The sequence below is a fragment of the Carcharhinus amblyrhynchos genome, chromosome 16, assembly GCF_965287045.1.
Source record: "Carcharhinus amblyrhynchos chromosome 16, sCarAmb.v2.hapA, whole genome shotgun sequence".
Classification (NCBI taxonomy): Eukaryota; Metazoa; Chordata; class Chondrichthyes; order Carcharhiniformes; family Carcharhinidae; genus Carcharhinus; species Carcharhinus amblyrhynchos.
Window position 1 is genome coordinate 25245070 of NC_137339.1, and position 26868 is coordinate 25271937.

The window sequence follows — 26868 nt, forward strand, 5'->3', positions numbered from 1 at the left end:
CTCATACATTTATCCCAGAGGGTAATAAAAACATGATGTGTCACTCACTTACACTACCACACGCACAAAAACTAGATGGGGGCGATTCTCCCAAAAAAAAAATTTAAGTGCCAAATTTGTGTAAAAATTACAGTAACTCCCACTGGTTCTTCAGTGAATTTTCAAAATGAATCCCCCCACACTCTGAACACTGTGGAGATTCACACTGAAAATCAGGGGTGAGGCCCAGTCCCACCGGACAGGCCAGCAGCATAGTGCTGAGCAGGCCACTGTACATGCGCTGAACTGTCAGAGCGGAGATCGGCGCATGCATAGTGGCCCCATGCTGCTGGCCTCCCGACTGCTAGCCATCCCGATCACTGGCCAGCCCTGCGACTCCCCATTGCTGCCTTCAGACACCCACACCCTCTGATTGCTGGCTTTTCAGATCTCTCCAGGCCAGCACCAATGTCCACCCAGCCTGCCCCGGATGGCCAGCCCCCATCACCCCCTTCCCTCTCTCTGCCCACCATCCTTTTGCAGATTGGCAGCAGGAACCCCCCACCCCTGGCGATCGCTCCCCTCTAGGCCCCATGTCAAAAGGCCCCGCCCCTTGGTCTTTGCCCGTTACCCAGTGGGCTGTGCCAAGGTACCCTTGGGCATTGCCACAGGGCCATGCTGGCAATGCCAGGCTGGCAATGCCCAGGAGGCAATCCCCTAACTCCTGACCTCCAGGGGTCATCCATGGCTTCTGTTTCCTCCAAAAGGTCTGCCACCTGTTCTCTGGGGAGTAGTGGTAAACCCCGTTGGAGTGAACCACTCCTGGTGAGGGGAGGGTGGGGAGATGCTTGTGGGCCCGGTGATTTCAAACCCGGACCTGATATTTAAATGCAGATTTAAATATGGAAATAAGCTCCACGCCGATTTCCGGCATGGAGCTGATTGCTCTAACAAACATTACCCTGGAGACACACGGAGGCTGCTATGCCCAGTGGGGAGCCCAATAAATGACCTCCACTGATGACTCTCGGCCCATTGTGCTGCTAGAACAGTGCAGTGGGCTGGGAGAATTACCTCAATTGAAGGTAAATAGTAATTGTTTCTCATATACCTGCGTCTCTGAGAAGCAGTTTGAATGCCCTGCTATATCTTTAGCAGGGAGCCAAGGTGGTTGCTATATCATGACACATCAGTGTTGCATCATGGTCCCAAATGAGGGATTGTGGTGATTGAATGAACAGTCAGAAGTCTTCTCCCACTTGTGTTTTAAGTAACCAAAGCCTTTAGATGTGAGAAGGCAAATTTGCAATTTTATATTGGAAGTGTTGTTGGAGTTTTATTTGACTCCTGACTGAGACAACAGTCATTCAATATTAGATAAAGTATTCATGTCCTCTTGAGAGATAAAATGGTTCAATCCACAAAAACTGTCACGTTGCAACTGGGAAGCCTTTTTAACTTCTTTAAAGATTTATAATACCGTCATGACATGATGAATTAAGATTGGTACCCATAGAACAGCACACAGGTTAATTACCTTGCTAAATATACAAGACAAATCATTTCATTGTGTTAAAACATAGAGGCAGAATTTTCCCATACTGCTCGCCACGGGAATTGTGGGAGGGAGGGGGTGGGTGGACCATGCGAAGGTCCAATGTTGCCTGGTATGGAGGGTATTAGCTGTGAGGTGAGATTGAGTAAGCTAGGGTTGTTCTCCCTGGAAAGGCGGAGGTTGAGGGGTGACCTAATAGAAGTTTATAAAATTATGAAGGGTGTAGATAGGGTGAACACTTGGAAGCTTTTTCCCAGGTCAGAAATGACAAACACAAGGGGTCACAAGCCCAAGGTAAGGGGGGGCAAGGTTCAATACAGATATGCGGGAGGCATGTTTCACACAGAGGGTGGTGGGGGCCTGGAATGCACTGTCAGGCAAGGTGGTTGACGCAGACACACTAGGATCATTTAAGACTTATCTAAATGGCCACATGAACCGACTGGAAATAGAGAGATACAAATGGATGGTCCAGTTAGGAACACATGATTGGTGCAGGCTTGGAGGGCCGAAGGGCCTGTTCCTGTGTGGTATTGTTCTTTGTTCTTTATTCTTTGACCTCGGGTGGAATTCTCCGGTTTAGGGACGAACACGGCTGGAAAATCCAGGATCTTAATAAACTCTGCTATAAGCTTTTGCTTCGTGAAGGTATAGGTGGGGTGAAGGAGTGTTGTATTATAGTCAAACTTCTTGTTTAATGAGTGTTTTTTTCCCGTTGTTAATTGGCGGCCCTGTGACTCTGTTCGTTCAAGTTTTTCAAAAAAAAGTAAGTTACGGTCGTTTGAGCCAGTGTTCCATTGTCGGAGATTCTCAGTCCAGTTGGAACAGCAACTGGGATTGTAACAGTGAGATGGGAACATTTTGAAAATCAGCTGCTCTCCAAATTTTCCTGTCCCACCCACAACAATGCCCGATGCTGCCGGGACTGGAAAATTCCAACTTATATGTCAGAGTTGCATAGGTTTGGAGGAACGTTGTGTGGCAGTTCAGGCACTTCCAGATGTGCCTAGCACCAAGAGTTCTTCATCTGGTTCCTGTCTGCGGGCTTTAAGAGAAGGGCGTTTCCCCATTGTTCTGGTCAACAATATTCATCAACTAAAATCATTAAAACGTAATAACTAGACCTCTGTCACACTGCTTTTATGGGATCTTGCAATGAACTTGTACTCCATAACTCAAAAAAAATCAGCAACTACATTTCAAAAGTCATTAATTTGTTACAAAATGCTTGGGTTACCCTGACAATGTGAGCGATGCTATTTAAATGTGTTAACCTAGCACCCACCACAACCCACACACACCAGAGTTGTCCTTTTTTGAAAGTATTTCAAACCACTTTGTTTAACATTCAGTACCAACTGCGTCTGCAAAAAATTGCATTGATTTTCTTGTTACTTTTTGCATATTGTGCTGAGATTGAAAAAACATAGATGCATCTGATGCAGTTCTTAACATCAACACAAAACTTCAATGCCAGCCATAATAACACTATCTTTGTAGCATCAATTCCAAAATAAACTAAAGAGCATATTACAGTCATATGGGTAGAGATTATAATTGACAATGCTTTTATGCCATTACGAATGCTGAAATCAATTTCCTTTCTACTGCATTTTATCTTGTCGTGTTTTGTCAAAATAACCATATAGTGGACCAAAACAATACTAGATCATAATTTCCATCCAATATAATTAGTTCCACTTCATGGTGTTTGTACAGGCTTTCTGATACAATGAAAAAGTGTAAAGAAAGTGCACAAAATGTGCAACAGAGAGAGAGTGTAACAGTATTTATACTAGTAATTAGTGCCCCATCTATCATCTTGAAGCGAGATAGCAACATAGTTGTAAATCATTGGATGATGTTATGAGTATTTGGAATTAAAATCTATTTTTGGCTGCCTTTGATTGATGAAAATATAAAAATGCAGACATTGCTCTAATAATGGTTGAGAGTGATGTTTTCCATAATAGTTTTACAGTAGTTTAAAATGAATTTTCAGCCATGTTGCTATTCCGGCTGATCAATATCAGTATTGACTTAAACCTAATTTAATATTGCAGTTCTAACATTGCAATTATCTTGATACCTTTCAGATAGTGTGGGATAGTTAAGCATCCGTGTGCAGCTGAATAATCACTATTTTAACGTCTTTAAATACAGCTGACCAGTTTATTCAGCGATGTTCATTCATAAATTTGTGTGTGAACATCACCTCAAACTTGTCCTTTTCTTCCCCCTAGTATGCTGTCTGGACGGCACTGTGGGTCACCTGGAATGTATTCATCATCTGTTTCTACTTGGAAGTAGGAGGTCTTTCAAAGGTAGGTGTTTAGTTATATCTAGGCTGGTTTTATTTAAATGTTGTAGCTACCCATTAACAACTTGAAGCACCCTGTGGAATCTAATGAAGTGATCATGTTGTTTGGGCAGTAACAGAAGGTGACCCCTAAATGCAAAATATTTCCAAATGGTAATGCTGAGTAATGTAGTGGGTTGGCACAATGTGTTGTCCTTTCCACCTTTCAACTTGGGTTTGACCCAATAAGCTCAAATCAGGCACTAGTGAATTTAGTTTAAAGTTTAAAGTTTTAAAGTTTATTTATTAGTGTCACAAGTAGGCTTATATTAACTCTGCAATGAAGTTACTGTGAAAATTCCCTAGTAGCCACACTCCAGCACGGCCAATGCACCTAACCAGCACATCTTTCAGACATATGGGAGGAAACTGGAGCACCTGGAGGAAACCCATGCAGACATGGGGAGAATGTGCAGATTCCACACAGACAGTTACCCAAGCCAGGAATCAAACCTGGGTCCCTGGAGCTGTGAGGCAGCAGTGCCAACCACTGTGCCGCTTGCACTGACACATTTATACCCACAGCCTGAATTTCAGATAATTTCACTTACTTGCAGAACCATCAGCGTGGTTTTTCTGGGAAATTGAAATGGGTTGGTATAGGAGGGGGAATTGAAATTGACGTTCACTGATTTGTACCCTCCCAGTGAGGAGCTGTGTTTGAGGGGGATCCTGGCTGGATTCAACGTAGCAGAATCTCTGCTCTGACCAGCTTTTGAATGCTGCTAGCATAGGATTGGTAAACGAACCTTCAATGTGCATTGTGGGAATGGCGCAGATGGTGGTTTGCCTACTTTAGATCATTCTATATCAGATTTGATGATGATTGATACTGACACTCGGGTGCATTAATTGAATGATCTGTTTTCTCCCCCAGCACCTTTTATCTTTGACCTTGATGAATCCAGGAAATTACCAAAATGATGATTCAATTAAGAAGTCAAGTTATATTGATGCCCTGATAGAATGGAAAAATAAATGTTAACCTTTGTAATATTCTCATAAATGCTTGTGGGAGAAGAATGCGTATAGCCTTCAGCTTCATTGCTTCTTGGTGAAAACAGTGCGTGGATTAGAAATTGCTTGTAGAATTCTAACTAGATGTCAGAAAATCCAGTAAGAATGATTGACTGTGCTGTTTTTTTTTAGTTCATCACATTTCCAAGTATCAGATAAATGTCCCCAGAATTTTGATGTTAATAGATTACTAGAGGTTTCTGGGGGATTGGAGTGTTATCTTTGACCTCTGAAATTAGGTTTTAAATCTAATCCAGAAATAGGTGATAAAAGTTCGCCTCTTACTCTTTGTCCAAAAATGAGGTTGGGCATTAAGCTCAAAATAGTATTGAGTTTGACATTGGTCGCAATTTCAGACAAAGGCCTGAATTTTCCATTTCTCGGGCACACGCACTGGGCTGGCATGGAAGTGGGCGCAAAATGTGCTTCCAGCGATGGCTGGCCCAGCAACTTGATTTTGCACTGGCTGGCCAATTAACCACTATGATGTGGAGACGCTGGCATTGAACTGGGGTGGGCACAGTAAGAAGTCTCACATCACCAGGTTAAAGTCCAACTGGTTTATTTGGTACTACAAGCCTTCGGAGTGTTGCTCCTTCTTCAGGTGAGTGAGGAGTTGTGTTCACAAACAGGGCATACATTGACACAGACTCAATTTACAAGATAATGGTTGGAATGTGAATCTTTACAAGTAATCAAGTCTTAAAGGTACAGGCAATGTGAGTGGAGAGGGGGTTAAGCACAGGTTAAAGAGGCATGTATTGTCTCCAGCCAGGACAGTTAGTGAGATTTTGCAAGCCCAGACAAGTCGTGGAGGTTACAGAGTCGTGGGGGTAACCGCCAGCCAGAGTGAGACGTGCGCTGATGATAGGCTTAGCACTAATGTGAGCGCTGAAAAGAGGCAGGGTGTGGGCTGGTGTTTCTAATGTGTCCCCTCAGGGGAACAGCCACTGTGGAGTCTCAGGGAGCTGCAGACCTGCAAAAGATAAATTATGATGGAAAAACTAAGCAACATGTTCAAACAAAAATCTCAGTCTTCAGACACATTTTTGAATTTTATTTCAGCCCAAATAGTGTGAAAATGTAAAGGCTGCCTAGCCAATCGGCCTGCCTGCAAAACGTAAAAGCAGACGGGTTGTGTAAAATTGTGTTCAGTTGACCCTTTATGGGTTAAATTGCTGACTTCATTACTGGTGGGTGCGCATCAGACTTTTTAGTCCTGTTTAATTCACTATTATTTGACTGAGAAAGAAACATTTACATTTGATCAAGTCTGCAGGATGTTTTAACTAATTGATTACTTTTGAAGTTCATCCACAAGCTGACTTTAGAGGGTGAACAAGGTCCCATCTTCTGCTCTACATCCATTTGCTAACAAATCAATGATTTCAGCTGAATATCCCTTTGTTCAGTTTGTAGTGTTCTGTGTCAATGCTCTGATATGTCAATATGCTCTGCCATCACCTGCCCTGCTTTTCTGTTCCCATTCTAACATAGCCACAGTCTGATATTAAATGCTATGATAGATATAGTACCAATTGATGATGCAGTGCACTTAGAGTCACAGAGGTTTACAGCATGGAAACAGGCCCTTTGCTCTACCTTGTCCATGCCATCCTTTTTTTTAACCACTAAGTTAGTCCCAATTGCCTGCATTTGGCTCATTTCCCTCTATCCCCAATGTCTTACCATTAACTGAGTAAGTCCTGCCCTGATTCGATCCACCCAAATGCATCGCCTTGCGTTTATCTAAATTAAACTTCATCTGCCATTCATCAGCCTACTGGCCCAAACAAGGTCCCATTGCAAAGAACAAAGAAAATTACAGCACAGGAACAGGCCCTATCCTAGATAACCTTCTTCACTGTCCGCTATGCCACCAGTCTTGGTATCATCTGCAAACTTAATAAAAATGCCTCCTATATTCTCATCCAAATCATTAATATAAATGATAAACAACAGTGGACCCTAGCACCGATCTCTGAGGCACCCTGCTGACCACAGGCTTCCAGACTGAAAAACATTTTATGACTTTATGATCCTGTGCTTGTGTTACCTAACGATGTCCACTTAAAACACACACCAGATATTCAGTTGTTACTCTCCACATCCTCTAGCTATTAAAATGCAAAATCACAGGTACTGCATTGATGAATTTGTGATGTCTACCCTCAACGGTCAAAGATCCAAACTGGGGGTGTAAATTCATAAACTTAGTATTCTGGTTTTTCAACTAAAAATGTGTAAGTGCTTACTTTAGATAATTAGCTGTGAACTTTTTGTTTTTGTTAGGAAGATGTGAAGCCAAAATTTAATTACATGTTAACCAAAGTAATACAGGATGTAACATTATTGATCTTAAATTCTTATTCCCAGAAAATGCCTGTGCCACCATGTGGTAATCCTGTGCTACAAAAGATTTCACACAAAAGTGTAGTCCCCTTGCTAAACTACAGGAGATATTTCTTATATGATATCTTTCTTTTTTGTGGTTGTTGAAATCTTGTGAAAGTCATTTAAAATGTATTTCTAATTTCACAGGAACTGTGGGATATCTCACGGTGGGACAATCAGTGTGATGTCGTTTTGCTGGTTTTTGGGGTATTAATCTGAAATCGGAGTGTGGCATGGCTCAGAAGCAAACTCAATAGGGTTCCATCCTTGAGGGACTATCACTCCTCTACAGAAGTCAAGTTGAATCATGACTCTATATTTGGAGCAGAACTTTAGTGTCAGTGTAAAGAAAGGCCACTTTGCTTGTGTAGCATGACCCAGCACAGATCCCTTTGATATGTCACCAGACGCTGGCTTCCAAACACTAAAGCAGCCTTCTGTCATCACCTTCTGTATTCCACAACTGAGCCAATTTTGAATCCACCTCCTCAAATTACCTTGCATCCCATATGCATTTGCCTTCTTTATAAGCCTGGGACCTTTTTGAAGGTTTGCTGAAATCCATATAGACTACATCAACTGCACGACCCTCACCTGGTCACCTCCCCAAAAAAAACAATCTGACTTGCTAGGCATGACATCCTTTTTACAAAGCCATGCTCACTATCCTTGATCAAACCTAGCCAGTCCCAGTCCAAGTGGAGATAGATTCTGTCCTTCAGGGTTTTCTCCAGTAGTTTCCCTACCACTGGTCTCACTGGTCTGCAATTCCCTGGCTAATCTTAGCAACTCTTCTTAAATAGCAGAACCACATTAGCTGTTCCCCAATCCTCTGGCACCGCCACTGTGGCCAGGGAGTATTTAAAAGTTTTGGTCAGAGTCTCTGCAATCTCTTCCCTTGCCTCCCACAGCAGCCTAGCACACAATTCACCTGGCCATGAGGATTTGTCCACTTTTAAGCCTGCCAACGCCTCCAATACCTTGTCCTTCTCTATGTCAATTTGCTCACAAACTTTGCAATCTCTCTTCCTGCATTTCTACCATCATCCTCATTCTGTTGAAAAGAAGACAGATGTGAAGCACTCATTCAGCAATCTACCGATGTCCTCTAACTCCACACATAGATTGTCCCCTTGGTCCCTAATGCCCCCTACACTTTCTCTGGTTATCCTCTTCTCATTGATACACTTGTAGAATATCTTGGGATTTTCCCTACTTTTTCCAGCCAGAGCTTTCTCATATCACCTCTTTGATCTCCTAATTGTCTTCTTAAGCTCCACCCTGCATTATTTTGTATTCCACTAATGCCTCCGCTGATTTGCTCCCCTTATACCTGCTAAAAGCCTCTCTTTTCCTTCTCATCATATCCTGAATATCTCTGGCTATGCATGGTTCCCTGTGTTTGTTAATTCTTCCTATCACCCTAGGGGGAACATGTTGGGCCTGTACCTCCCCATTTCCTTTTTGAATCCACACACCCCCCCCAACCCCCTGACCCCCACTACTCTTCTGTAGATTTCTCTACAAATAGCTGTTTCCAGTCTACCTTGGCCTGTCTTATTTTACTAAAATCTTCACTCTCCCAATCCAAAACTTTTTTTTGATAGTTCCATTTGTGTTCATTCTGCTGAGCACAAGACAAAATAAAGAAAAGGACACTTGTACTGTTGTTCGTCATAGACAAAACAGTTCTGTTCATTTTAAGTCCTCAGTGAAACAGTTAACAATTTTGCTGCCTTCTCAATGCCAGGACCTTCTGACATTCACAGTTGACAGAAGAAAAGAGTTTGGTTTCTCCTAAAAAATCAGATGAGACTGAATCGCCATCTATTCAATCTATTCAACTGAGTTCAGATGTGGTGGATTAGAGCATTTGACATCCGTGGGGACTTTTGTTGACAATCAACTGCCATTCAAAAGGCTTGTTTCCCGAGTTATATACTTAGGCCTTATTTAGTAATGTATACTTTAGACACAGATAATGTATGAATAGAACTTGTTCTACATTCTTTTGAGAAGCATGTTTTCCTCAAGTAATAGCACTCAGCAATTCTAAAAGCAAATTGGGGGAAAAAAAACAATTTTTATGAGTGTTGAAAGATCTCTATTTGCATTTTTAGGATTGTTAACCAAATAATTTTTGTGATTGTGCTTTCGGCTATGAAACTAATGGTAAGGTTAACAGCACTTATTATCATTTATGTACAAATCAGGCAGCAATTTTTGGTGAGCACAGCTAGATATAAAAATCCAGAAGTTGCTATCTGAGATGTGTCGCCACTCTAAACTGCACAGAAATGACATCTCATCATCTGGCTCCCCATTCAAATGTATTGAATAGCAGGAAGTTCCCGTATTGATATTGTAGCTTCTACTAAACTTGCAATGGAACGTTAGGCATCTCCATTCCAGTCCCTTTAAACAGAATAGTAAATTTTAATTACAACGGTAGTGTGAATATATGTGGATCAAGTTTATGTATAACTACTACTGATGCAACAGTAAACAACAATTCAAAATACAGATAAAGAACTTAATATTTACACTACATATGTTGCATACCCATGTTAAATATTTGAAATTAGACATGTCTGTTGCTGACGTTAGCAGGAGAAGGGTTTTCTTTATCTGCTGTTTTAATGCAATCATAAACTTGCTTTATTTTAAGTTGGTTAGTGCCTCTGCCAAAAACGTTGATAAATAATGTCATGTGTGCACGTTAAGCATTGTCTTCTAATATGGCCAACAATGATAGTAATTGTGTTTTTTTAATTCATGGATTGTTCCTATTTTGTTCTGAGAATAGCAACTTTACTTTGGTAAGTAAAAAATTCAGAGTGGGATGGTTACAAACTAAAATGGAAATTTACTTAATTTTATTTCACTGCTTGTTACAAACTTAAATTTATTAAAATTAGCATTGAGCCACTTTTGGATAAAGTTTTGAAATTTCAGTAATTAATTTGAAATGAAATTGCTTGTTCAGTGCATCTGACTAACATTTCAGCGGTTAACTAAATGACTGACTTGTTGAGTGCTATTTGAATTTGCAGTTTCCTCAATAAATTTCCATTATTCCCACATCCCCAAACCATTCACAGTGCACACTTTGTATTGTGGACTTCATTGTTCAGCCCACGAGACAACACCAGTCATGAACAATTTCCTGGAGCTGAGTTTGTTAATTCGGTGCAACAGAATGTAATGCACTCAGCAACACTAACATTGGAACCAGACTTGTCAGCCCCACAATGCTGGTGACAGGTTACAACAGGAGATGCAAATTTCTGTTCTTTTCTATACAATATTAAGTCTGTACTAGGCAGTGGCTAAGTTTGCTTTGCCTAGTTTTAAACAAAGGAATATGCAGGGACAGCCGTTCATTAACAGGGGAGGAGCCTTTGTTCCATAATGACTTATCGTGCCCTCAAGATATCCCAAAGCACTGCGTGGTAAATTATATTTGACACGCAATCAGAGAGAATTGATGAATCGGACAGAAAGGAACTTCCATGTTTTTTTTAATGAGTACCAGGGGATCGTTTGCATCTACCTAAATGAGAAAGTAGGTATTTTATTTAATGTCTTATTAAAGAAGGACATCTCCATTAGTACAGCACTCTCTTCATACTACACTGAAGTCTAACTCCAGATCATATACTCAAATCCTGGAGCAGGAACAATAATCATAGGGAGAGAAATGGAACCTTGTTTTCAAATGTAAAACTGGATCAAAAGGATCCAATTTTCTGGGGCTAAGTTCCACACCCCAAAGGCACCTGAATTATGTCAAATATCATATTGGCTTCAGCAATGTTCAAGCATTACTGGTGACCACCTTAAAAAGGCAGCCCTTTAATATGCTTCTGAGGAGCCTAAAGTCTGCTGGAGGACCCATCTTGAAAAGTGGTCTGTGCCTGGCATGCTAAAATTCCGTTGGTTTTGCTGTGGTCTAAACAGTCTTTTATAGGCTGCCAACAAAAGGATAAGTTTTGTCTTTGAAGTTATTTCAAGTGGAGCCAGTACACGCTATTTGCGAGGCCTGACAACTGCACACTGCAGGCTGTAATCAGGTCCATGGGTGATGGAACCAAAGAGCTCTGCCAAAGATAAGTGTTGTGGACTTTGGGTGAGCATGAGTGCTATTAAGGGGCCAATAAAATTCACCTGCCCTCTGCGTAGGTGCCACCAAATCCATCCACCCACTCCTCCTTGACTGCAAATTAACATCATGGTAGTTGGCCCGGCCCACTCCTGAGCCCTTAATCTAGTGAGCTGCATCAGAAAGTATCTGACAGCCCACAGCTCACCTGAGAGGCTGATGGAGCCTCAAAACCTCAGGGCATCCTTGTTGTTGAATGGCAGTGGGTCAGTCATTCAAGAGGCCAGTTAAACCCTAAATTGTTTATTGTGTCTGTCTATATAACAACAGCAACTTCACTTCAGAAGTTATTTATTTGTTTATAAAGTGCTTTTCATCAGACATTTGTGCACGTGGTAAAGTGCTATATGAATGCAATTTCATTATCTCTCCCTAAACCAAGATTTGAAGTAGTGTAAGGCTCCAGGTTTACATGAGATTGAGAGGAAAGAATGCAGTCATTTAGAAAGAAAGAGAGAAGCCTACTCTTCCAAGAAAGGAGGAAAGGTGGGAAGGGAGGAATGACTTCATGGCTAAGCAAGATTAAGGATAACAAAGACAAAAGCTAAGCATGCCTTATTGGAAAGGCCAGTGGCAAACTGGAAGATTGGCAAGCTTATAGAGATCAACAAATAGTCATTAAAAAAGTAATAAGAAGAGTCAAGATAAATTACGAAAGAAAACTAGCAAAATATAAAAACTGACAGCAAAAGCTTTTATAAGCATATAAAGTGGGAGAGAATATTTAAAGTGAGTGTTGGTCCCTCGGAAAATGAGGCTGGGGTGTAAATAGCGGGGAGCAAAGAAATGGCTGAGACAGTGGAGAGCATGAGTAACATCCCAATGGAGCAGAAAATGCAAAGGTTATGTGAAGGGAGGAACATAGAACTGTCATCATCACTAGGGAAAAGATACTGAGCAAAATATTGGAATTTAAGGCAGGCCAAGTCCCCAGGGCATGTTGGCTTACAGCCTAGGATTTTAAAGGAATTGGCATGGGAGATAATGGATCCATTGGTTACAATATTTTAGAATTCCCTGGATGTGGGAAAGGTTCCAGTGGATTGGAAAAATGCTAATGTAATGCCCTATGCAAAAAGGAAGGGAGGCAAAATGTAGGAAACTACAGGCCAATTAGATTAACATCTGTCTTTGGGAAATTGTTAGAATCCATCATAAAGGAAATAATAACAGGGCATTTGGAAAGTCAAAATGCAGTCCATCAGAGTCAGAATGGTTTTATGAAGCGCATATCATGTTTGACTAATTTTCTAGAGTTCTTTGAAGATGTAACAAGCAAGATAGATAATGGGGATCTTCTGGATGTAGTATGTCTGGACTTCCAGAAAGTATTTTATAAGGTGCCACACAAAAGGTTAACATGCAAGGTAAGATTGCAAAGGGTTGGGGTAAATTAAAAGCTTGCATAGAGGATTGGCTAACCATCAGAATGTGGAGACGCCGGTGTTGGACTGGGGTAAGCAAAGTAAGAATTCTCACAACACTAGGTTAAAGTCCAACAGGTTTATTTGGCGGCACCAGCTTTCAGAGCCGCAAGCTCCTTCTTCAGGTGAGTGAGGACTTGTGCACACAAACAGGGCATATATATACACAGACTCAATTTATAAGATAATGGTTGGAATGCGAGTCTTTGGCTATCAGTTTCTGCTCAGCGATTCTATGTTGTCGTGTGTCGAGAAGGCCGCTTTGGAGAACGCTTACCCAAAGCTCAGAGGCTGAAAGCCCGTGACCACTAAAGTGTTCCCCGACTGAAAGGGAACATTACTGCCTGGTGATTGTCAAGAGGTGTTCATTCATTTGTAGTGTCTGCATGGTCTTCCCAATGTACCATGCCTTGGGACATCTTTTCCTGCAGCGTATCAGGTAGACAACTTTGGCCGAGTCGCAAGAGTATGTGCCGTGGTCCTGGTGGATGGTGTTCTCACGTGAGATGATGGCATCCGTGTCAATGATCCAGCATGTCAGGTTGCTGTGGCAGGGTCGTGTGATGTCGTGGTCTTATTCTCCTGAAGGCTGGGTAATTTGCTGCGGACAATGGTCTGTTTGAGGTTGTGCGGTTGTTTGAAGGCAAGAAGTGGGGATGGCCTTGGCAATATCTTTGTCTTCATCGATGACATGTTGAAGGCTTCAGAGAAGATGTCGTAGCTTCTCCCTCCGGGGAAGTACTGGACGACGAAGGATACTCTGTCCGCCATGTCCTGTGTTTGTCTTCTGAGGAGGTCAGTGCAGTTTTCCGCTGTGGCATGTTGGAACTGTCGATAGATGAGTCGAGCGCTATATCCTGTTTTTATGAGGGCATCTTTCAGCGTCTGTAGGTGATTGTGGCGATCCTCCTTATCTGAGCAGATCCTGTGTATATGGAGGGCTTGTCCATAGGGGATGGCTTCTTTAATGTGTTTAGGGTGGAAATTGGAGAAGTGGAGCATCGTGAGTTTTTCCATGGGCTTGCGGTACAGTGAAGTGCTGAGGTGACTGTCCTTGATGGAGGTGCATGTGTCCAAGAATGCAACTGATTCTGGAGAGTAGTCCATGGTGAGTCTGATGGTGGTGTGGAACTTGTTGATGTCATCATATAGTTGTTTCAGTGATTGTTGCCATGAATCCATAGGAAGAAACTGTTGTCGATGTATCTCTTTAACCTGTGCTTCACCCTCTCTCCACTCACATTGCCCGTACCTTTAAGATTTGATTACCTGTAAAGACTTGCATTCTAATCATTATCTTGTACATTTAGTTTGTGTCTTTCTATGTCCTGTTTGTGAAGACAAATCCTCACTTGAAGAAGGAGCTTGAGGCTCCAAAAGCTAGTGTTGCCAAATAAACCTGTTGGACTTTAACCTGGTGTTGCGAGACTTCTTAATGTGCTAACAGAAACCAGAAAGTCGGGATAAATGGTTCTTTTTATGGTTGGCAGGATGTAACTAGTGGGGCTCAGCAGGGTCCAATCCTCGCACACCAACTATTTACAATCTATATGAATGACTTGAATACAAGAAAGTACCAAATTTACAGATGATGCTAAAACAAATGGGATAGTAAGTTGCAAAAATCAAATAAGAAGTTTACAAATGAATATGGAAGCCTTCACTGAATGGGGCAAAATCTGTCAGATGGAATTTAATGTGGACAAGTGTGAGGTTATCTATTTTGGTAGGAAAAATACAAAGACAAATTATTATCTAAATGGAGAGAAACTTTGGAGTGATTCAGTGTGGAGGGATCTAGGTGTCCTCGTGCATGAATTGCAGAAAAGTAGTATGCAGGTACAGCAGGTAATAAGGAGGCCAAGTGAAATCTTGGTAATTATTTCTAAAGGAATAGAATATAGAAGTAGTGAAGTGTTGCTGCTACTGTACAAAGCATTAATGAGACCGCACTTAGAACGTTTGCTCCCTTTACTTGAGGAGGGATGTAGTTGCATTGGAGGCAGTTCAGAGAAGGTTCAATAGATTGATTTCAAAAGTGGGATAGTAAGTTGCGAAAATGAAATAAGAAATTTACAAAGCATATGGTTAAGTGAATGGGGCAAAATATGTAGACTTTTTGATACTAAAGTGGATAACCTCACATTTATCCACATTATATTGCATCTGCCAATTATATGTCCACTCACTCAACCTGTCCAAATCACTTCCTATGATGCCTTATATTGGCCATCATAGTGAGAGGATTTGAGTATAGGAATTGGGATGTTTTGCTACAGTTGTATAGGGCGTTGGTGAAGCCATACCTGGAGTGTTGTGTGCAGTTTTGGTGTCATTATCTGAGGAAGGATGTCCTTGCTATAGAGGGAGTGCAGCAAAGGTTTACCAAGCTGATTCCTGGGATGGCAGGTCTGTCATATGAGGAGACAGTATGTTGGTTAGGATTGTATTCATTGGAGTTTGGAAGAGTGAGAGGAGATCTCATAGAAACTTATAAAGTCTAACAAGATTAGACTCGCTAAATTCAGAAAGAATGTTCCCCATGAAGGGGAAGTTCAAAACTAAGAGTCATAGTTTGATAGTAAGAGGGAAACCATTTTGGACTGAGGTGAGGAGAAATTTCATCATCCAGAGAATGGCGAACGTGTGGAAGTCACTACCACAGAAAGTCGTTGAGGCCTAAACATTGTGTGAGTTCAAGAAGAAATTAGATATAGCTCTTGTGGCTAAAGGGATTAAGGAATATGAGGAAAAGGTGGAATCAAGAGATTGATTTTGATGATCAGCCATGATCAAAATGAATGGCGGAGCAGGCTTGAGGGGCCATATAGCCCACTCCTGCTTCTAATTTCTATGAGGGGGTTTGCCTTGCGATGAAAGATTGGGCTGCTTAGGCCTATACTCACTAGACTTTAGAAGAATGAGAGGAGATGTAATTGAGGTGCACAAGACGCTAAGGAGATTGATAAAGTAGAAGTGGAAAGAATGTTTCCTCTTGTAGGGCAATCTAGAACAGGAGGTCATAGGTTTATGATAAGTGGTGGCAGAGATGTGGAGAAATTATGGCCAGAGTTTTACCAAAATAAGTGCCGAATTTGCATAAAAACTGGAATAATTCCCACTGGTTTTTGCAGCGGGATTTTCAAAATGAATCTCTTCATGAGACTCTTCATGCCTCAGTGTGAATCACGATAAAAATCAGTGGGCAGAGCCTATTCCCACTGGAGAGGCCTGCAGCATAGCACTGAGTGGGCCACTGCACATGCGCCGATCTGTCACACCGGATATTGGTGCATGCGCAGTAGCACCGCGCTACCAGCCTTCCGATTGCTGGCCAGCTTGATCGTGGCCAGCCAATCAACCCCGCAACACTATCCCTCCAAACTCCTCTGAATTAAGGGGCTATGGTGAACAGGCAGGTGAGTGGAGTTGAGATCAGCCATGATCGTATTAAATAGAGGAAAATACTTGAGGAACTTAACCCCTAGTTCTCATGTAAATTACTGTTGATAAGATTTGTATGATATCCCCTGTGTGGTAATTCAAGTGAGCAATAGCCTTTTGTTTTAAATGGGCTCTGTTAAAAGTGAAGATAAAGGAACATCACAGGAATACACAAGCATTGATCTATGAACATCAATATCAATTTCTAGACAATGAATAGCGAGGAAATGCCTGCAAGTGAGGTGCACATTGATAGCATGCAAAAAGGAAAAGCAAGATAGAAAGAGTGTGTATCACACAATATTGCAAAGAAAGAAACAAAGGATGAAATAAATATAGAGATAGTCACATGTCAAAGGCACCACCTTTTTTATGTTTTCTCCATGGACAATGTGATGTGATATTAACAGCTAATACGTCAAAATCTAGTAATTCTTTTTTCAATATTTAATCCTGAAATTTAAACCTTTGTTTTCAGTGCTGGTTTTGGTAATAGTTGTTCACGGGGTTTCTGCATCAAGTAATTAAGGCCAACGCGATATCAGGAGTTATCGTAGCAGCTGATACTGGCAATGCTGTATTATTCATACCAACACTTGACAAGTGTTTGATGATGAAACATCACACAGGCCTTTTAATGTTACATGAATGCAACTTTCTCAGTAAGGCTTGTATAATTTTACAAAGGGAAAACTAGTGAGATAGCTGTTAATAACGAATTGGCTATCCCCTATTCCAATAATTGGAAATTGTCATTGCTGATATTAGTGTATCAATGCTTAATCTTTGTGTGACATTTTTCTATATATTATTTAATGAAGGCTTATTTCAACATGAATTTAACAAGTGTTCAACTGAACTATTTTTGGACATATTTTTACATGGAATCAATAGGTTCAAAATAGTTTAATATAGTTGAATATATTTTAACATGAGTTGCATGTAGTTGAATATCAATTTAATAAGCAGAATATATTTTAACACGGGTTTGACATGGGCTGAATTTGTTTTAGTTTACACATAGAATCATAGAATCCCTACAGTGCAGAAGGAAGTTATTTGGCCTATCGAGTCTATATTGACCACAATCCCACTCAGGCCCTATTCCTGTAATCCTGCACATTTACCCTGCCAGTCCTCCTGACACTAGGGTCAACTTAGCATGGCTAATCAACATAACCAGCACACCTTTGGACTGTGGAAAGAAAGTGGAACACCCGGAGGAAACCCACGCAGGCACAGGGAGAATGTGCAAACTCCACACAGACAGTGACCCAAGGCCGGAATTGAACCCGGGTCCCCAGTGCTGTGAGGCAGTGGTACTAACCACTGTGCCACCCAAGCCAAATATGTTTCAGTGTTAGTGAAGTATATTTTAACATGGGTTAAAAGTAATTTAACATCAGTTTATTATTTTTAAGTAATTTTAAAATTATTTTAAAGATAGCACATTGGCACAGTGGTTGGTACTGCTGCCTCACAGCCAGGGACCCAGGTTCAATTCTGGCCATGGGTGACTGTGTGGAGTTTGCACATTCTCCTTCTGTCTGCATTGGTTTCCCCCGGGTGCTCTGGTTTCCTCCCATAGTTCAAAGATGTGCAGGTTAGGTTGACTGGCCATGCTAAATTTCTCCTTAGTGTTGGGGCGATTAGCAAGATAAATATGTGGGGCTATAGGCATGTGGTCTGGGCGGGATTGTTATTGATACAGGTTCAATGGGCTGAATGGCCTCCTTCTGCACTGTAGGGAATGTATGATTCTATTCTATGATTCTAAATATATTTCACCATGAGTTAACATTGTCCCTACAACCTCACTTCTAGAGAAGGAACTTCCTCATTTTCCCAGTTAACCAAACCTAACTGGTATCTCACCACACTGGGTACGATTTTTTTCACCCTTCCTGCTGGTGGGATCTACTGGTTCTGCCGAATTCACCCCCCCCCCCACCCCTCCCCCGGGTTCCCTGGTGGCAGGATAGATGAGCCATGCAAATTGCCATTCACATTGTGAGAATGGAAGATCCCATTGGTAGCCAATGGCGATCTAACTCTGCCATGGGAAAACATGCTGTGGGGGTAGGGCTGGAAAACTCCAGTCTTAATATTGCCATACCTTCCCAAGTTGCACAAGTCCTTTTCAAGCTGATCCTGCTATGGAGCCCATTATGACTGAACTCTAGACATGTGGGATTTGGGTGTTGTTGGCAAGACCAGCATTGTTGCCCATCCCTTACTGAGAAAGTAGTAAGTTGGGATATTTTCTTCAACCACAGCAGTCCAATGGCTATAGTTACACAGAGCGCTGCTGAGAGGCAAGTTTCGGAATTTTGATTTTGATTTTGTTTAATTTATTATTGTCACATGTATTAGTATACAGCGAAAAGTATTGTTTCTTGTGCGCTATACAGACAAAGCATACTGTTCATAGAGAAAGAAATGAGAGAGTGCAGAATGTAGTGTTACAGTCAAAGCTAAGGTGTAGAAAAGATCAACTTAGTGCAAGGTAGGTCCATTCAAAAGTCTGATGGCAACCAAAAAGCAGCTGTTTTTGAGCCAGTTGACACTTGACCTCAGATTTTTGTATATTTTTTCTGAAGAAGATGGAAGGGAGTATATCTAGGGTGCATAGAGTCCATGATTATGCTGGCTGCTTTTCCGAAGCAGCAGGAAGTGTACACAGAGTCAATGGATGGGAGGCTGGTTTGAGTGATGGACTGGGCTTCATTCACGACCCTTTGTCGTCTTTTGCATCTTGGGCAGAGCAGGAGCCATACCAAGCTGTGATACAACCAGAGAGAATGCTTTCTATGGTGCATCTGTAAAAGTTGGTAAGAGTCACAGCAGACATGCCAAATTTCCTTAGTCTTCTGAGAAAGTAGAGGCATTGGTGGGCTTTCTTAACTATAACGTTGGCATGGGGGGACTAGGACAGTTTGTTGGTGATCTGGGCAGCTAGAAGCTTGAAGATCAATGACCATTTTGGAATGGCGATGTAGTTCCAGGTCAGGATGTGTCCGCTACCCTTGCCAAAGGAGCCTTGGTGAGATGCCGCAGTGTATCTTGTATATGGTACATAGTGCTGTCACTCTGTCGGTGGTGGAGAGAGCGAATGTAAAGATTGGTGGATTAGCTGCTGATCAAGCAGTCTGTTTTGTCCTGGATGGTGTCAAGCTTCTTGACTATTGTCTCTGCCACACTCATCCATGCAAGTGGAGAGTATTCCATCATACTATTTACTTGTTCCTTGTCGATGAAGGGCATACTTTGGGGAGTCAAGAGGTGAGTTACTCACCGAAGGATTCCCAATCTCTGACCTACTCTTGTAGCTACTATATTGATATGGCTGGTTTTGATCTGTCTCTGATCAATGGTAACCTCCAGGATGTTGATAATGGGGGATTCAGTGATGATATTGCCATTGAATGTTAAGGGGAGATATTTATATTCCCTCTTGCTGGAGATGAGAAAAGTCACATGTTCATTTCTGCATGGTTAACCACGGTGTCTTGTTGCCCATAGCTGCTCTCCTTCTGCTGGAGCCTGGCAGACTAACCTTCTCTGTGAGTTTTCAGGGATATTTTAGATCCTTCCCCTCTCAAACCTCATCTCTGTGGCAATGTAAATCACATGGGCACTGTATCCAGGTGGACCTGATATTCTCAACATTTTTCAGGGACTTTGAAGAATCACAGTCTATCGACTGATAGCACACAGGCTATTGTCCTCAAGTATAAACATTTTGCACGTATTCCCATAAATACAATCTGTCCCTCTTGTCACCTTTATCAATTAAACCACTAAGACTTGCTACCAGGCAAATTTATGAACAGGTCACATGGCCCCATAAATTTTATCTTAAATTAAAGATATAGGGCAGGATATTCTGGCTGCATTCACCCCAAGGCTGGAAAATTCAGCCCAAGGTCAACAATTCCTACAGCGGGCAGGAGGGGAAAATTCCACCCACAGTCCCAAAATATAACCATCTGATAACTTGGTAATAATTGTAACAACAATTATTTTGTGGTCTTCCTGCAAAATTCTGACCATGTGGATCATATATGCCCTTAATCTTCTTTTGTTTAATGGGGACTGGTTTATCTTTCCTAATCCTTCTTCACAACTCTTAATTTGCCAATTATTTTGATATCTTTGTACCTTTGAATGACTTTTAAGTTGTTCTTGTATTACTCACAACCACAGATGTCACTCTGTTTCTATTGACACGTGTAAAATCTCAGTATGAATAAACCTGTATCTATGAATTTATTTCGACAGCTTCATATTTCATTTGTGAATACTCGCTATACCAATCACTGTGGTGACACATTTGATATCTGGTCATCTGCTGCAAGTGCATCTTTATTCATGATGCACCTAATTTAATGATAGATGCTTAATTCTGGAATTACATTTGCTATTTTTAGATTAGTCTGCATTATTTTAATTTCTTGATATTAAACACCATCTGCCAGAGATGAAATTTTCTCCAAATAACTTGTTTTTCCATACACTTTTCCTCATCTATAAATGCGCAAATTATATCTCAAAATTCTCACAAAAATCATTCAATAAACACTCCGAGATCCCTGGAATGTTAAAATGGAGAGAAAGATGGAAGAATACAAGAGTTTGGGAACACAAGCTGGATATGTTATGGTGGTAATGGACATTTTTCCTTCTTTATTCACGGGATAGGGAAATGCTGGCTAGGTCAGCATTTATTGGAAAGGTGGTGGTGAGCCGTCTTCTTGAACCGCTGCAGTCCATGTGGTGTAGGTACACCCACAGTGCTGCTCGGAAGGGAGTAATGCAGTGATAGTGAAGGAATAACAGTATAGTTCCAAGTCAGGATGCTGAGCGGCTTGGAGGGGAACCAGCAAGGGTAGTGTTCCCATGCACCTGCTTCCAAATGATGGTGACTGTGGGTTTGCAAGGTGTAATTAAGGAAGCAGCATGGGCTAACAATGGACCTGCAGGGGATACCAGGGTTTATAAGAAGCGATAATATTAGTAAAGAAACTTTGGCTATGATCAGATAATAAAAATGGAACCAAGTAAGAGTAGTCCCATGTGGCTGGACAACAGAAATATGGAGTTGTAGCAGTATTTTGAGTATTGCCCAACCATTGTTGTTGTTCGTCCATCGTCATTGATGAGGACCTCAACACCATCAGTCATTTTGAGGCTGGTTGCGGTGTGTCCGAAGATGACTGATCAGGCCAATTCGGGCATGGAATGTCCTGGCACATATTGGACAGCCTTGTGTAGACACTGTGGTTGTTGCGCTGGTGGCTCTGGACTTGCACAGCTCGCGCTTAAGTTGCGCCCAACCATCGTAAAAGCTCCAGATAGGCTGAGGACAAAAAAGGATAATGCATTTCAGTCACAGTCACAAAAGAAATTGTGCATAGTTTTGGTTTGGACAAATTGAGCGCGGCAGAAGGTACAGAAGTCTGAATCACTTGGGATGATTCAAGTTCAAGGTCTGGATTTGGCATTCCTAGAATGGGACTAACAGTCGGGCTTATTTTTGAGAAACATGAAAGAAGAAATTGTCCCCCCATTTCCATTGCCATCCATTTTCAGTGGCACAGGAATGGGGGGTGGGGTCGGAATCCCAAATGCTGCTATTTAAAAGTTGCCACTGCTATTGTAGAAGTGAATATTTCAGAACTTCCAGAATTCTTATGGAGGGACCTGCATTTGGAAACTCTCCTAAATCCCATCTGGAAAATGGAGACATGAAGAATGGTTTGGAGGTGGAAAGCGTTAAAAAGGTGAATAAAATTGCTGCTGCCTCATCATGAAATTCCGCTGTCTGAGTTGTATCTTTATTTAATCAAATGAGTGATGACAGTGCTGTGATTGTAAAAATAATATGGTGGTCAAGTTGTTATTTCTGACAACTGGAAACTATCAAATGAAATAAGTGTTATAAAAAGTGGAAAGGTCTTAGTATACATCAGAATAGATTATCCACTGGATAAAGTGCTGTTCTGCATTCTACAACATGGAGAGTGTAGCGCAGTGTTAGATCCAGAGTTAATATTGCGCATGACTTTCACAGATCTTTAAATGATGCCTCAGCCAATTGTTTGGCTGTTTTTAAGCAATTGCAGATGTCTGAGTTTTTATTCAGTCTTGGAAGAACAGTCTAGCTATCTGTTTAGCTGTTCAAAGGTTTGACAGAATATTGCACTTTTGGCTTCTTTCCAAACCATTAATAAATTCTGCTGTGCAGAATTTGTTCATGCAGTTGCTCAGGTGAACATCAATTTGATGACTTAGCTGCCTCCCAAACCATTAAGGGGTTCTGTCATTGACGGGATTATTTACATAGCTGCGTTGGGATGTGTGAGTTTGTTTACCTTGACACATTTATGAACTTCTGTAGAGGTCATAGGTTTTTCAAGTGCCTCGCCAAATGATGTTTGTATATCTTGACAAGGATAGTCATTGTCAAGTCCAATTCCAAGTAATATTTGTTTACTTTGACAAATGTCTGAGATTTTCAAAGACTTCCAAATGTGGCTAAAGCCCTAGCTGGCACTGCAGGACAGTGGTAGGATCAGGACATTGTGAAAAGTTGTGACTTCCAATTCCCACCCCCATGATGTACGTCTGGCCATTACTGCTAGCTAGTCGCTGCAACCTGAACCTGTAAACTTTCCAAAAACTGTCATTTTACTATCTTTACCATTCATAGTAAAAATGACGCTCCAACAACCAGAAGTTGTTAATGCTAAACATTCCATCAGTAGTTTCAGTGTCAAAAGCTTTGTTTGGATCTCATTAATTGGTTATAGCCCTTTTAAAATTTACATGTATGAAGCCAAGGTGTGAAACTCCTCCATTCTTAAATTGTAGGAAACAAGTCAGTGCAACTGTTAAACAGGAAATCATCTTATTATCAACCTCTTTTTAATACATTTCTGCAAATCTTTTACCATGTGGTATCTCATAGAAATAAACTATTTAACTTGATTATATCAGCGCTGGCTGATATAATCAAGAAAAACAATTAACTCACACAAGACAAAAATGATGGTTCCTGAGCTGCTGCAACAAGGATTTAGGGCAAATATGTCAGTTGGTTAGCCAAGGCCAAATTCTAGAGATATAAGAGATGCAGTAGAATCCATAATAGGATTGACTATACATCATTTACTAAAGGAGTAGGATGAATGTGCCAAACTAACTACTTATCCTTCATTTTTATATTCTCGTCTCATGCTACATTTGACTGTGATTTATGCATCGATAATTGGTAACATTCAACAAACTCTGCTGTGAAAGTTTGCAATGTAGTGCCTGGAAGTGTGGTGGAGGCACGTTCAATCAATATGTTCAAAGGACGTTAAATGAGTACTTGAATCAAAACATTGGGCAGGGGTATGGGGAAAAGGCACTGCCAGGGCACCAAGTCACAATGCTTATTTGGAGAACTGGTGCAGACACAATATATAGTAACAGTTCTGTGAGTCTGTGCAGGTAATAGTGTTAGAATAATACTAAAATGGCTACACTGCCTTAAGTGTTCATTGATTGCTCTTTTGCTGTTAGTTTGCAAGCCTTACTGTCCGGACAAATCTAATCCACTTGCCTGCCCAAGAATAAAAGGATGCCCCTAGTTACATCAAGTTACAATAGAAACATAGAATAGTACAGCACAGTACAGATCCTTCAGCCCTCATGTTGTGCCGAGCTATGTCCAAACCCAAGATCAAGCTATCCCACTCCCTATAATTCTGGTGTGCTCCATGTGCCTATCCAATAACTGCTTAAAAGTTCCTAAAGTGTCCGACTCCACTATCACAGCAGGCAGTGCATTCCATAACCCAATCACTCTCTGAGTGAAGAACCTACCTTGGACATCCCTCCTATATCTCCCCCCATGAACCTTAAAGTCATGTCCCCTAGTAACAGCTACATCCACCCAAGGAAATAGTCTCTGCACATCCACTCTATCTATCCCCCTCATCATTTATTATGTCACTCCTCATCCTCCTCCACTCTAAAGAGAAAAGCCCCAGCTCCCTCAACCTTTCCTCATAAGACCTACCCTCCAAACCAGGCAGCATTCTGATAAATTTCCCCTGCACTCTCTCCAATGCTTCCACATCCTTCTTTAAGTGAGGTGATCAGAACTGAACACCAATGTCTGGTATAGTTGCAGCATAATCCCACGGCCCTTAAACTCAAAGTCCCCGTTAATAAATGTTAACACACTATAAGCCTTCTTCACAGCTCTATCCACTTGAGTGGCAATCTTCAGAGATCTGTGGATGTGAACCCCAAGATCTCTCTGTTCCTCCACATTCCTCAGAACCCTGCCATTGACCCTGTAATCCGCATTCAAATTTGTCCTATCAAAATGAATCACCTCACACTTATCAGGGTTAAACTCCATCTGCCACTTTTTGGCCCAGCTCTGCATCCTATCAATATCTCTTTGCAGCCTGCAAGAGCACCCCACCACCCCCCCCTCCGCCCCCCCCTGTCATCCACTGCTCCACCAATCTTGGTGTCATCAGCAAATTTACTAACCCACCTTTCAGCCCCTTCTTCCAAGTCATTGATAAGAATCACAAATGGACTGAATTTTGTGAGGTGGCAGTCACCCAGTTGGTGAGCTGAAAGCCTTTGGCGACCCTGCCTTGGCCATTTTGTACGCCCTAACCCAATTCAGTGTTAATAAGCAGCTAACAGCCTGCCTACTGGGCTCCTTCTCCTTGAAGGGATGAAATCCTGTCTCCAAGAGCTGCTGGCCGATCAGACGACTGACAGGCCATCCCACATTGCCAGTACAGCAGTGGCACCAGGGAGCATGGCCATTGCTGGCACTGCACCTGGCTTGGGGCAGCTTCATGAATGCTGCTCTGCTCCAAAGTAGATGTGATCAGGGTTTCTGGGACCAGTCAGGCAGACCTTGGCCAGGGGTGCAAAACGTGGAGTGTTGCCTCCTGGCTGCACTGTGGGCTTTTCCCACTATATTTCTTGACATTTTGAAAAATAAATTTAAGGGGCAGGACCCACAAGATTGTGTGGATTGGGACCCCATTCTTAAAGGGCATCCCAATTTTTTGAAAAAGGAACTCCATACAGAAACCCACATCCCCCAAAGAGCTCACCAAATTCCTTCCCAGAAACCTCCTCTTGCCTGCCTCCCCACATGAAATTATCATTTTTCTGTGGGCTTAGAATATCTCCTGTGAATTAGGTAAGAAGTAAATTTGGAAGAATCTTGGTAGAAAATGATTGTAAGTGTTTATTAGGACCTGGCACTAGCTCTGCGTGATCATATTAACATGGATGGAGAAATGATCAGCTGCAAGCATGGAAAGAGAAACTGAATTAATGTTTTAGACCCCGGTTTTATGTTCTCTGGGAATCATGTGTGATCTGGAGTAAAGGCACTATCTCCTGAGGTAGCCCTAAGATAGCAACAGAGGTGGATAGTGAGGCTACAGGCTAGAAAACTAGCTTCCATTTACTACCTGCAGCCCTAACTGACAACAGTAATCGAATTGTATTCATGGTTGTTAGGCCCTCTAGCCCTGACCCTTCATTATGAATGCTTGGGTAAGCTCCAAGGCTGACTAATGCATTCAGCCCTATGGTGGTGGGTGATGTGCGGGTTGTTTATACAACTTGAATTTCTAGTTTTGTTTTGTTAGTTTTGTTAGCTTGTAATAAGCTTACCTTTGAAATAGGTTTTTGATGTCTTTGTTTATTTGGACAAGAAGATTAAAGTTTCTTCAATGGGATTTTCACTACCTGTATTTGGTTGACAGTTTTACGAGAATGTAGGAGGGGAAATGTTTTTCAATGGTACTTCTGAATGGCCGATTGTTGTTTTTATTTCATGAGCCTTTCAAAGACTTGCCAATGTTAGTACATGGCTTATTGGTTCTATTCTAATTCATATTGGAAGATGGTCTCAGAGGTTCAGCAGATCTCAGGATATTAAGTCAATGTATGTCCCCTACATACATTTGTATCTGATTCTCCATACTGTACAATGCAGAAGAGTACTTTAACAACTGGAGAAAGGATTTTAGTGCATCTGAACCCTTACACAGTACTTTTCAATTTAATTGCCTCTTACCTTTTAAGGACAGAGCCTTTTGTTCAAACAATGCATTGAAAACATACTGAAATCATCTCAGATCATTACATTGTGAGAGTTTAAGTTGGGAAGCGCTTTTAAACTTGCCAAGCGAAAGGTTTGCAACCCTAAAGCAGATCCACAAGGAGGTACCCTAAGGTTCTTAAACTGACTTAGCTGGTGTAATTCCTATTGCTTTCAAGAACCCACCCACTTTGATGGAAAAGACAATGTCATGAAAAATTGTATTTATCACAGGCATTTTAAATAGCAAACCTGGCTTCACTTTAAATGAGTAACACGTTCCATCATGTTTCCTGACCCAACAACAGTGGTAGATGATGGGGATTGGAAGGGAAATTCCGATCGGAATTCAGAAGGGACATTTAACAACATGGCCCTGGTTGCCTCCTATTTTGC

General features: G+C 41.6%; 1 protein-coding gene across 2 annotated transcripts in view; it reads left to right on the forward strand.

The window, feature by feature from the left end:
• Positions 1-26868, forward strand: part of LOC145353904 (sodium/potassium-transporting ATPase subunit beta-1-interacting protein 3-like) — a 188868-nt gene that overhangs the window by 84409 nt on the left and 77591 nt on the right. For both annotated transcript variants that reach the window (XM_080204874.1, XM_080204875.1), the window contains exon 3: positions 3778-3858. In XM_080204874.1, the coding sequence (XP_080061000.1) occupies positions 3778-3858 (81 nt within the window). The remainder of the gene's footprint in view (positions 1-3777; positions 3859-26868) is intronic.